Below are 13,290 nucleotides of genomic sequence, written 5' to 3' on the forward strand. Positions count from 1 at the left end.
GTCAGATTTGTCGCGAACGATTGATCATTTGAAATTTCCTTTGACCAACAGCCTAATCTCGCAGTTCCTCACAACATTCGTGATGTAAGTTTTTGGTTTTGATGATCATAGCTTCATCTCTCTTCGAACAGCAGTCTACTGCACTGATGCCGCCATGTCGAGCTCCTCTATCATCTGCTCAGAGCTCTCCTATTCGTCCCTCTCGAGGCCGAAGCCCTTCCCCTTGATCTCCTTGCTCGCGTGCTACTACACTAGAGTCATTTCCGGCGTCACTCATCTCGGCCTACTCTCTGTCGTCCTCCTACTGCACTGACGCCGCAATGGCGCGCACACTGCTTTCTTGTGTCCTCTTCCTCCGTGCACACTGCAGTTCGCCACGCCGCTGGCGAGGTCGATCATCTTCGCCTCCTCTCTCTCGCCCTACTACACTGGAGTCGTTTCCGGCGTCAATCATCTCAGCCTCCTCTCTCGTCCACTGCACTGACGATATCATGGCGTGAGCACTGCATTCTCCTCCTCTGTCAACTGTCTTTGCGCGAGCACCGCAACTAGTTCACCGACAGTGTCGCTTGTCGTGCCGCCGATGGGGTCGCTCATCCACGACTCCATGGTCATCATGTCATACACGGCGCCACGGCCACTATCCACCGCAGTCGTCATGGTCCGGCGCACACTGTATTTCTTCTCCCCCTTCCTCTGCTAGCTATTAACCTTGTGTGCTAAGTGCAAGTGTTAGCTCTTAATCATACCCCATACAGGCAATCAAACAGTGTGTAGTTGCATGCCTCAAGACAATGCAGGCAATCAAACAACGTGCCAAAGTTGATCTCCTAATGCAGGAAGTCCATATGCAGGCAACCAAACAACTCGTAAATGTCGCATATGAGACTGTTTCCAGAGCCAGGCTAAATGAAAAAGGGTATGCAACGCAGATACTGTAGCGCACGGCAACCAAACACGCCCTTAATGGTCAGGCAACGGGAGCAAATATTTTTAGAAGGTTTTTCGCACTACAAATATGCTGCGTGTTCATGGGCCGGCCCACCAGGTGCGGCAGCGGATTTCCGCGTGCCATGAGGCAAACGAAGAACGAAAAAAATGAAACGCAAACGAAAAAGCTCCTCTTTTTTTTCTCCACCAATCAAAAAGGAAAAAGGTTCAGGAGGAAACTTGCGGGACGCGCTACCATATTCCGCTACTCCCTCGTCAGCGTATATATAGCGACATACCGCATGGAGGCCGGAGAAACAATCATCAGAAGCCGCGAGATCGATTTGGCGACAGAGAAACCACACCCAACGCGGACTGAAACCCTCCCTCTCCCTCTCTCGCGCGCGCTCGACCGATCGATCGCCGCCCCGTACGTACCAGCCGTGCCGCGCCGCGGGAAGGAGGAGCCGACGACGCCGACCGCAGCCATGGCGGCCTCCGAGGTGAGCTACTTACTTTGCCTTTTCTTTTTGACGGGCCCGAGGTGAGAGAGCAGAGCTTGCCACACGCGCGCGTAGCTCGACTTTCATGATCAATTCGGTTCCGTCGGAGTATTCCTTCTCTATTACTCCTTCTGTCCCATAATATAAAAACGTTTTTCAATCTAACATAGATTAAAAAACGTTCTTATATTATATGACGAAGGGAGTAATTTACAATGCGTGCGTGTACCACTAGATCGTTGATTTGATCAACCTAATACAAGTCATATATTACAAAAAAATATATCAATATAAACTTCAGATGTTCTATTTTCAAACGGTATAATTTTTGTGTTATAATTAGAGTGATAAAATTGGCAACCTAGGTGTACGCGCAGACTTGTAAACTGAAACGGAGGGAGTAGCTTTTATTTAGTTTCAATATAATTGGATTTCTGAAGCATTGCGCCGACGTACTCAGCCAGCCAGTGTCTGTACGGGGCTTTGAACTGTGAACTTTTTCTAGGGCTCTAGGTTTCTAGCATGGGAACTTTTTGTGTAGGGTTCGTTTTATAATCAGTTAATTTGGTCACAAAAGTGTCGTCCAAAAGTTAAGGCGAGCTCAGTATACTTCCGGGGTGAAGAAGAAACAAGCGAATCCATAAACACTTGAAGACCGGAAACTGAACTGAGGGTTTAACTTTGTTCGTCGTGCAAATTTCAGGTTCAGCTTGGCAGATCTATTGCTGACATGCGAGATGGACGGGACATTCTAGGTACAGTTCATATGAATGTTGATATTTTTTATCTTTACTCTTCGTGAATCGTGGCCTCTGTTTTGACGTATCCGATTCCATGCTCTTCAGATCATCAAGCTGTAGAGGAGGAAGAAGGCATTGTAATTGGAGGGGGAACCGACAGCAACTATCAAGAGGTGCCTCTGTAGTTTCTTTTACAAAAAATAAATTAATTAAAACCATGCAATTTTACTTATTTGTTATTGACTTATTGGTTTTTTTTTATTTTGCAGCTACTGGATAGTGTTCAACATTATCGCTGGAAACAATCCAGATCTCGCCGTGAACAGAGGAAACGTGGTTATGTGCCCTCCTAAGATTCTTAGGGAGGGCACGAGGAAGACGGTATTCGTGAACTTTATGGAGTCGTGTAAAACGTGTGTTTCTGTTCATGCCTTTATCTGGAATGCACTTTCGCCAGATTTTGACAAACTAACCATCTGCAAATCTACATCTCCAGGTTGCGTAGGGACCCTAATCACGTGATGGATTTTTTCCTCTCTGAGATGGCAACAAGCGGTTCAATTGATGGGCAGAACAGGTTGGTGATCAAAGGGAGATTTGCTCCGAAATCCTTTGAATCGATCCTCAGGAGATACATCAGTAAGTGCCCTCATGCTATTTCATTGCTTCAGTGTTTGAAGTGCGCCCTTGCTAGAACAAATGGTTTCCTGAATTCGGTGGGCTGTTTGTGACCTTTTCTATTATGAAAACCTTTCAGATGCGTATGTCATCTGCAATGGATGTAAGGGCCATGATACCACTATAACCAAGGAAAACCGTCTCTTCTTCCTTCGCTGTGAGCAGGTAAAATGTCATATCTAGGCGCATATAAGTATTTGGTTACATCCTGTTTCCTTCCACATGATTTGTCAATCCCATGTTGAACATTTTGCTATTTATCACCACATATGATTCCTCATACAGTATCTTTATATTTGTTATTAAATGCAAATTCACCATGCCATGACCCACCTATCATTTCTGAAAATGATGAGTTGCAACTTCATTGCCTACATTGTTTGACAAGTACTTTAGGTGGTGAATAAAATTGCAATAACCAAGGCATAAGCAATGTTAATAGTTCTTGGCATGTACTCCCTCCGTTCGGAATTACTTGTCTCGGATATGGATGTATCTAGAACTAAAATACATCTAGATACATCCATTTCTGCGACAAGTAATTCCGAACGGAGGGAGTACTACCTTTTTATTTTTCTCTATCTTACATGGAATCCTGTTATAGTTTCATGCATTCCGCTTTAATAACAAAACAACTGCTTGTGGAAATCTGGTTTCTTGTGAAAATAAGTTTTCTCTGTTACTACTATTGTATCCTTTTCCATCATCCAAAGAAACTTTTGGTTGCAACTCTGAATGTGCCCTGCCTTTTTTTCTTTCTTTCTGTAGTGTGGGTCTTCAAGGTCCGTCGATCGAATCAAGGCTGGATTTGTCGCACATGTTGGTCGTCGCAACGCCTGAACATTGGTCAAAACTCTAGATCGTCTAGCTCGCTACACCCATGTGTAGACATGCGTTTCCTTTTTCCTTTTTGCATCGCAAATGAGTTTCAGATTAACAGGGTTGTGACGCGGCTCATAACGAAATCACGATTAATTTCTAGGTTTATTAAAAGATTGTACTATGTGAGGTGAGCATGTCATGGTGTCAAGTTATAGCACTATCTACCAATTCAAAACGACAGATGTTGCAGTCCCTTTTATGTTTCAAACTTCCCATTACCATGATATAAAACAAGACGCCAAAGAGTTGGTGTGTAATATTACAGGCCGTGCGACAGACAGTGAGCGAACTAGATAAAAAAATTGCGCGCACTGGTTTCGGGTGCACTGAACTGAGCTAGTCTTGCAGCCTAGCTAGAGCTTGCGGGCTTCAGTTCATGGAGGTGTGGCGCGGGCTTGATGTAGGTCAACACCGTGTCCGCTGGCTGTGAGGAGGGTGGTGGCCGGGGAGTCCAGCGTGAGCGCGTTTGTGTGGCACCCGTCAAAATTGGCGATGCAACTATGCAAGTCAGGCCGGACGATCGGCTGGATCTCTCCAGCTTCCTTGGTTGACAGTCTTGTGCCACAAAGAAACATGCCAACTTCTTATTTTTGGGGCAACTGGTAATATGGGATTGCGATTAATCAGACCAAAACAGTCTTAAGTGGGCAATTTTGTTCCCCTGATGTTTTATTTGGAAGATCTCTACATGGCACATAGGTACGTTTGAATTGTAACCGAAGTGTGTACTCTACTTTTTTTTTGTAATGACCCAAAATTCCGGATTTATTTGGATGGTTGCCAACCGTTTGGCATGGCAACACACTTTAGCCATCTGATCAAAACTAGAACCGACGGCCACGAAGGCGGTCGACGCGCATGAAAAGATTAGTTGGCTGACTTCAAGTGTTTGCCAAGAAATTAACCATCCCACCCCATCCCACCCCACCCCACCCCACAAGAGGGCGCTACCCATTCCGAAAAATTTCACATGAGGAGAGAGTTGGATCCCCTATCAGATTGGCCATAAGTACGAAAGGAATTGTGGCGAATGTTTTGGCTCTAAAGATAAAAGCTCCGACAAGGAAGATCAAGTGTGAATCAGGCCAGTGTCGGGGACTATAAAATTAAATGTCGATGCGAGCTATCACCAATATGCAAGGGCTGCAAGACTCAAATGGGGCGTTCATAGCTGCATCGTGTTTGTTTAAGGAGTTTGCCATTTGATGCCACATCAATGGAGGCGGTGGCATTGCTGGAAGGTTTGCGAATTGCGGATTCGTTGGAGATCCTCTCAGTGGTTGTGGAATGTGATTCTATGGAGATACTTCAAGCCATCCTTGACCCCGGAGGCGGCAGGTAGTGCTTGTCGTCGGCAGGTGATGCCGCCGACGGATGCTTCGCACGACTCATGCAGAGTCGTCAAATCAGGCCTACTGCCAGCAGGTGCTGCATGGTGGTTCTAACATAGGTGTCATGTTTAGCCCGTCGTTGCTGGATCGAAGATGCTGCGACGGTGATGGGAAGCTAGGCGTATGGGACGTCTTTGTCTTCTGGCATCTTCTCCAAAGGTATTCAACTATTGAGACGTCGGTAGCCGGACAAGTGATGATGATAGAGGCGGCTTCAATGATGAGTTTATGCTCTCGAGTGGAAACACAAGATCTCTGATTAGGCTATATCGATGCGCGTCTACATCGTGTCCTTGATGAAGGTGGTGGTTCGAAACTTGGCTTTGGGGACAATAATCCCGAGATCAACCTTGTGGCGGACTCGTCATCATCGACGCATGTGTGACAATTCCTTCTTCAAGGCGTAATCTAGAAGTTGTGTATTTTTTAGATTGCCTTTTATCATAAGATTAGTGGTTGTCCAGGTCAATGTTGTTCGACCGCTGAATTTTGTTCTCTTAATAATATATCGTTGTGTGCATCACTCGATGCAGAGGCCGAGTTTATCATCGTTTTCGAAAAAAATCATTGACCCCGCAGAGTATTAAGCATCAGGAGCCGTGGTGACTGATGAGTGACAGAAGATTATGAGCTCTTTCAGCAGGGCGATTATAGTACACTACGCACGGGAAAGCAATGTTCTTGTGCATTCGCCTGCTCGAGCTAGTTAAAGAAGGAAATTATCTGAGGAGTGGTGCGAACATCCTTCTGACTTTCTTATTCCTTCTCGTGTAACATGATTATTGTTTAATAAAGGTTGCCGAATTTTAAAAAACAACAAGAAGAAAACACCTCACCCCACCCCTTCTTTTGGCGTTGGGAAAGGCGAACAAGGAACCCTAGCCCGAGGTACGTTCACGGCTCACCAAATCTACCGAAATTTCTCGTTTTTCCACGGACTTCAACCCGTTAGTGTAGGCATGTAGGGGAGGGGCAGCGGCCGGCGGTGGTGATTCGTGACGGATTTCTCCTAATCCCTAATTATTTGCAGGCCTGCGACGATGGCGGCGGTTGGATGCGCGGCCAGGAGGCTCAGTGGGTCCCTGCTCCAGCGAACGCAGACGGCGGCCACCTCACCTGCGATCGCGGGGGAGCAACGTCGGCTCGTGCCACGGCTCATGCACACCAACGAAGTATCTTAACAGAAACTAGTAAAATGTCCGTACGTTGCCACAGGCCTTTTAATTTGTTTTATTGCACCCATAAATACAAATGCATATCCCTCTCGCTTTCCCCACTCTATATACCACCCTTCATATCTCTCCCCCCCCCCACCTTCTCTCTCCCACCCATGATCTCTCTCTCTCTCACACACACACCCCCTCTTCCTCTTCCACGACTCAATTTAATTTGGACTTAACTTAACTAACTTTTACACATGATCTAGTTATATTGCCCGTGCGTCGCAACGGGAGCACACATATTTTGACGGTTCAACACCAATCGTGTCTAATGTATAATTTTTACAAGCTCCATGCATATATGTGTCGTTGTATACATACTTTAACATTACATCACCCTGACAATGACACATCAAACAAATAATTAATGTCGCCTCCAAGCCCGAAGTTCATTTGTCTCTCATATGTTCGAGCATGTTCAGACATCAAATGGGTGCCTAGCAGGCTCCCCAAAATCCAAGCATCTAGATGGTCCGGGCTCCCCTAAATCCAGCCCACATGTGGGTGAGAAATGTGGAAGTCCGAACCAGATGACACCCGGCTCACCTTCATCATGGCACCCTCTATTCTTCACACTGTACTTCCACCACGGACCGCCAAGGTGGAGTCCCCGGCCACCGTTATTAGGCGAGGAGGCGTGCGCCGCCCGTGACACCCTCCGAGCCAAGAAGGCATATCCGATGTCTTCCGAGTCATTGTCATGTTGTAACATATAGTTGAATGTCATGCATTACCACAAAATAAAAATATGATGTCCATGCAATTGATACGCCATGATGTCCATTATTAACTCTTGAATCAACCTACCTATGCATTTACCTTTCTATCCAAAGAAAAAAATTGTACGACTTGATGAAAAATATATAAAAACCTCTCAATCATGCAATTTACAGCAAAGCCATCTCTGATGAAATGCAATTTGCCACATTTTTTAAAATAGAAAAATTATTCTGCTCAGAACTGTAACTGAACAGACAAACTCTAACCTTCTCCCCGCTCACTCTCAACCCTTACTCTTATCACAACAATCGACTAACTCGTGTTCTAAGTGAGCCAGTGGTTCTAGGTCCAGGTCTAGTGTTGCTGGTAGATCACTTTCCTTCTCATCCTGAGCAACAACTTCAGATTTATGTCATGGTGATTGATTTTGATTGCAGAGAGAAAGTGCAAAAGCTATGGGCAATCCTATATGACTGGCGCCATCAGTAAGGATTTCTTTTAAGCTAGCTTACTTTTGGGTCTAAGCCGAGTTTATTTCTTTCGCAGATTTATTCACCTTATTGGGACGGTGGGGTTAATATATATACATCAATTTTGAGCATCGGCAACGCATGAAGCTTGCTTCTGAGGCTGCAACATACTTTGCAATCCCCCTGTGAAACATACTCTTGTCACTATGCACATATGGTTATTCGAACGAATTGATTTTGATTAGACTATCTTTTTCCTAATTACTTGTTATATGATGTTCTTTACTATTCAGAGGTTGTTGAAGGGAGATGGGGCTCTTCAGGCCCCTTTGGTGCAAAAGCACAAGCAGCAGCATCTACAGCTGACCACTCATAGCCTAGGATGTCCTGCATATTTGATCTATTTTGGATAGAGCACATGGAATCAAACCACAGGTAATCAATTTGCTATATTCATGTGATTAGCTATAAGGAATTTATTACCTCTGTTTTATTTGCAGGATACCCAAGCAATGCGTACAAACTGTAGTGGTGCGTGTAGCTTATCATCAATCTGCCATTATTATTTGTGTGTATGTGTTCAAAACAACCACTCTAGGGATTCTTGATTTGCTCCTGGCTGTGTCGGTGTACTAGAGTAGGGGTACTCTAGTATCCCGAACTTGTGCACGGGCAGTCGCAGCATCCCGCGGCAAGGCTTGCCGGATGACCGCCAAGGTCCCCCGTGGTTCCTTTGGAACCATTCAAGGACAAAGTATCCAAACCAAGGAGACAAGACCCCGGCAAGAGGAACTTGCCGGGAAGGCCAACCAAGGCATCTCAAGGAACTTGCAGCGACGCGCCACGCGTCCCGGCAAGGCCCGGTGAGCGACAAGCTCCCGGACGCGACAAGACAACGACCGCGGCGAGGCGCTTGCCGCGGCAAGCCACCACTCTGTGTTCGTGCTTCAGCACATCCACCAACGTGTCGCTCTGGGACCCTTCCAGGCGTACGTGGCAGGAGGCTGTGCAGCCAGCGGTGCGCGGTGGCAAGCGGCGCTGACAAGATTGCCATCGTGGCAGGCAGTGGCGTCTCTGACGGTCCCTTTTGCACTATTTAGGCGACGCAGATGGGCATTTAATGCCCTTGTCCCCTGCCGTCAGGGTTAGGTATGATACACTGTAGCAGGTAGCTGTACCAACCGCAACACCTTTCCATTTTTACCCTTGTCTATGTTGCCACCTGTCGGTGACCCCTTGAGTATATAAAAGGAGGCCCATGCGCAACGTAGAGGGGAAAAAAAAGAGAACACTCACGCTCGGTCTCGTTAGCTGCTGGGGTGTACTGTAGCACTCCGCGCTTCCGAGTAAGAACTCAATACAAACCACAAAGCAGGAGTAGGGTTTTACGCATCCGTGCGGCCCGAACCTGGGTAAACTGCTCGTGTGCTTCGCCTCGATCCGCTCTTCGTGCGACCCTCGCCCCCGCCGAACCGAAAGGGACTCGGTCCGCCGGTCCCATAGGTGCTCGTGGATTAGAACCCCCGGCATCTTTGGTGCGCCAGGTAGGGGTGTCGAGGTTGTGTGAACCAGATCCGGCGTTCACACGAGCTAGATCTTCATCATCTTCATCGACATGCCACCGAAGAAGAAGGCTTCGGAGGCGGCTGCTCCGTCCGCGCCAAACCCACCACCGCCGGAGCAAACGGCTGATGGGGCAGACGCCGGCGGAAGAACGGGCGTCGACGAGGGAGCTCACGGTGCTGCCAGGTCCAAGGACAAGGCTGCGCTGCCCATCGGCGGCGTAGCCGGCTCCCACAACGACCGGGCGCACTCCAAGACCTCGGCGTCCCTACATGCACCGCGCCCATCTCAGGAGGCGCGGGACCGGTAGCGTCATGGTACTCACGGTACCATGCGTTTGCTGGACCAAGATCGAGCTGGTGGATCTCGGAGTGCTCAAGACCAGCATGCACGCCAACATGCTGGCACGAGCGAGGCACGGTCGCCTGGACGGGATACTGCTCCTTCTAACATAGTTAGAAGTCCGAGCATATCCCGCTCCTCGCACCGTTCGCCACCGCCACCCGCCACTACAACAGAAACTTTGGCGCGAGCTCAACTGCTACTGGACTACCCTCCAACGGCAGACAAGATCGACGACTGGAGGGCCACCATTCAGAGTCTCATCGGCTTCGCCAACGGCGACACTCAATGGCAGCTGAGCACGTCGCAGCCGCGACAAGTCAGCCAGGCACGAGCCGGTGGCGACAAGACCGGTGGGGGTGCAACCACTGTGCACTCTCCGCCTCGAAGGCCAAGATCGCCGACTCGCCGGATCCACCTCGACAGCGACTCCACCGCGTCATCAGATCCACGAGCTCGTCGTGATCAGCGCCAAGTTCTTCACAAACGACAGCAAGAAGATGCTCGTACTCGCATCGAGCGCCGAAGAGAAGCGCGACGTCAATCGGACCAGCGCGCTGGGCCCTCTGTCGACATGCATGCGCCAGGGGAACCAGGCGACTTGCCGTACGCGATAGGTTGCCCTGCGTTTATTCGTGAGCTGCGGCAAGTCCAGTGGCCCAGCACGAAGAATTTCAAGCCAGACGTACCAGAGAAGTACGACGGCAAGTCGCATTCGTCGGAGTTCCTCAGCATCTACACCATCGCGGTGCAGGCTGCCGGGGGGCGGGACGACAAGATCCTTGCCAACTACTTCTCGCTGGTGCTCAAGCCCAACGTCAGGTCCTGGCTCATGCACTTGCCGGACAACTCCATATCCTCCTGGGCAGACCTATGCCATCAGTTTGTCGGCGCCTTTACAGGCGGCCACAAATCTCATGGCCAAGAGAGTGACCTTCATCTGCTCGCCCAGAAGGAAGGAGAGCCCCTGCGCAAGTACATTCAGAGATTCAGCCGTGTACAGCACAACATCCCAGATGTCCACCCTGCCGCGGTCATCAGCGCGTTCCATCAGAATGTGCGTAACCGCAGGATGCGGGAGGAGATGGCGATGTGCAAGATCAGAGACGTCAGTGAGCTATATGCCCTGGCCGACAACACTGCAGAACCCCCGGCTTGCTTGCCGGTCTCAGGATCGCGGCAGACCTTGGGATCAAGAAGCTCATTATCAGGGGTGACTCGCAGCTTGTCGTCCGCCAAGTGAACAAGAGCTATCAGAGTCCGTTGATGGAAGCCTACGTCGACGAAGTGAGAAAGCTAGAAGAGCACTTTGACGGCCTACAGATGGAGCATGTTCCAAGAGCTCAAAACGCCATTGCCGATGGCCTATCAAAGTGCGCCGCACTTAAGTTACCTGTGGAACCAGGGATCTTTGTGCTCAAGCTGACTCGACCGTCTGTAACGCCATCAACTGGACAGAGCAAGAAGAGGAAGTTGATTTCTGGTGACTATTTTCTGGCAGAGCTTCCCGAAGCCGCCGCCAAGAAGGTCCCCAAGATCAACGCCAAAAGCGCTGAGGAGCAGCCTGCTCCGGCAAGCCCTAGGGTTTGTTCCGTTGAAGCACAAACTCCCGACAAGTTTTGCTCCGGCAAGCTTGCCGGGGAACGTCAAGCTCCGGCAGAGCCGCAGGTTCTCGCCGTAGAAGCGGATGTTCCCGCAGCAGCAGATTTGCCTTTAGTCCTTGTTGTCGAGCCACAAGCTCCAGCATGGACACAACAGATTGTCCGTTTCCTTCAGACAGGAGAACTTTCCGAAGAGCAAGAAGAAGCGGAAAGAGTAGCCCGGCAGTCAAGTATGTACCAGTTTGTCGATAACACACTATACAGAAGAAGACTCAACGGTGTGAAATTGAAGTGTATTCACCGGGAAGACGGACAAAAACTGTTGGCAGAGATACATGGAGGCATATGTGGTCACCACATTGGCGCAAGAGCACTTGCCGGCAAAGCATTACGGCAAGGTTTCTTTTGGCCGACAACCCTCCAGGATGCAACTGCACAAGTAACCAAGTGTGAAGTGTGCCAGTTCCATTCCAAGCAGATACACCAACCAGTTCAAGCTCTCCAGACTATCCCTTTATCCTCGCCATTTTCGGTCTGGGGGCTCGATATCCTCGGCCCCTTTCCCCGAGCAGTCGGGGGCTTTGAGTACTTGTACGTTGCAATCGACAAGTTCACAAAGTGGCCGGAAGTGGAAGCAGTGAGGAAGGTGACAGCACAGTCAGCAGTCAAGTTCTTCAGGTCGATTGTTTGCCACTTCGGGATCCCTAACAGGATAATCACCGACAACGGTACGCAATTTACGAGCCGCACCTTCATGCAGTACGTCCAAGATCTTGGCACCAAGGTCTGCTTCGCTTCTGTTGCTCACCCGAGAAGCAACGGTCAAGCGGAGAGGGCAAATGTTGAAGTGCTGCGTGGGCTCAAGACCAGGACTTTCGACAGGCTGCACAAGTGCGGAAGAAACTGGATCGAGGAGCTGCCGGTGGTTCTTTGGTCGATCAGAACGACGCCAAATCGAGCCACTGGCCAGACACCTTTCGCTCTAGTCTATGGAGCAGAGGCAGTTTTCCCTACGGAACTCGTATACGAGTCCCCTCGAGTGCTCGCTTATGATGAGCTTGAGCAAGAGCAGCTGCAATAAGATGACGCGCTACTCCTTGAGGAAGACCGTCTTCAGGCTGCTGTACGAGCTGCTCGTTACCAGCAAGCTTTGCGCCGCTACCATAGCCGCAAAGTTAACGCCAGAAGTCTCGAGGAAGGCGACCTTGTTCTTCGGCGTGTTCAGTCCGCCAAGAATTCCAACAAGTTGACGCCGAAGTGGGAAGGCCCTTACCGGGTGAAACGAGTCACTAGGCCTGGCGCTGTCTGCCTTGAGATCGAAGATAGCATTCCGGTGAGCAATTCCTGAAACATTGAGCATCTTCGTAAGTTTTACCCGTAAGGCGCGGTTGCCGGAACCCGTTCCGGCAACCACCTTTTGTACAAGTCTTGCCGCTGTTGCATGTAATCCTTTGTACAAAGCCGGGCGCAGACCCCGTGCATAAAGCTCATGTGCTCTGCACACCTTGTCAATTTCATGCTTTCTATTTTTTGCATGTGTTATCTGACACTTTGTGCAGCACCTACCCCCGGTAAGCAATAACGAGCCGTAAGGCTCCATATCTTTATTTTCTCCTCTTTTTTTTCTCAAGGAAAGGAAGGTTCCCTTGCCCACAAGTTTACCGGGGGGAAAGGAGAAGATAATGGTATGGACCAGGCGTCGTTCAAGAAAAGTTTCACCTTACCAGGAAGCAAACAACAGAAAAGCTAAGTTGCCAAAGTTTGAGCAATCAGATTTTTAAAATTTTTAAGTTATCTCCCTTGAACGACCGCACTTTGTATGGAAAACCTGTGCGCGGAGGAACCAACTCGTAGCTAGTTGCGCCCTTATTTTGTTTCGAGTCCGCTCAATAACTTAAGTGAGCTGCGACTAGTTGCGACAAGGTTTCTTGTCGGTAGCGGCACCGCCAGCAGGCTGCTGACGTCCCGCACTCAGCGCTCGCGGCTAAGGTGCCTGCACCGGCAAGTTCCCTAAAAGCGTAGGGCAAAAACATACAAAGGAAGGAATCAAGTAAAGGGAATAACACTGCAATCATTACCCGGAATAGAGTTATATTACAAGGTAGCTTGTCGCGGCTCTAACAGATTGTTCTCATAACATGACCAGCAGCGACAAGAAAAGAAGAAAACGGGCGGCCTAGTCTACGCGATCGCCCTCAATCCTCTTGATCCCGCTCACCTTATCCACAATGGGTGCGACAAGGGTCTTGA

General features: G+C 49.2%; 1 protein-coding gene and 1 pseudogene across 1 annotated transcript; both read left to right on the forward strand.

Annotated features, from left to right (window-relative positions):
- The first annotated feature begins 1,267 nt into the window (after positions 1-1,267).
- On the forward strand, positions 1,268-4,405 carry LOC125540978 (eukaryotic translation initiation factor 2 subunit beta-like). The gene is made up of 7 exons (XM_048704489.1): positions 1,268-1,433; positions 2,137-2,188; positions 2,279-2,348; positions 2,443-2,586; positions 2,670-2,812; positions 2,931-3,016; positions 3,620-4,405. The coding sequence occupies exons 1-7, from the start codon at positions 1,419-1,421 to the stop codon at positions 3,689-3,691; spliced, it is 582 nt and encodes a 193-aa protein (XP_048560446.1). The 5' UTR covers positions 1,268-1,418; the 3' UTR covers positions 3,692-4,405.
- Positions 3,192-3,280, forward strand: LOC125541855 (annotated as a pseudogene).
- Positions 4,406-13,290: the final 8,885 nt, after the last annotated feature.

The sequence above is a fragment of the Triticum urartu genome, chromosome 2 (assembly GCF_003073215.2).
Source record: "Triticum urartu cultivar G1812 chromosome 2, Tu2.1, whole genome shotgun sequence".
NCBI classification, from domain to species: Eukaryota; Viridiplantae; Streptophyta; class Magnoliopsida; order Poales; family Poaceae; genus Triticum; species Triticum urartu.

Coding starts and splice junctions, on each gene's coding strand:
- LOC125540978 (XM_048704489.1), top strand. Junction 2,189..2,278: donor AGATGGACGGGACATTCTAG/GTACAGTTCATA, acceptor CATGCTCTTCAG/ATCATCAAGCTGTAGAGGAG. Junction 2,349..2,442: donor GACAGCAACTATCAAGAGGT/GCCTCTGTAGTT, acceptor TTTATTTTGCAG/CTACTGGATAGTGTTCAACA.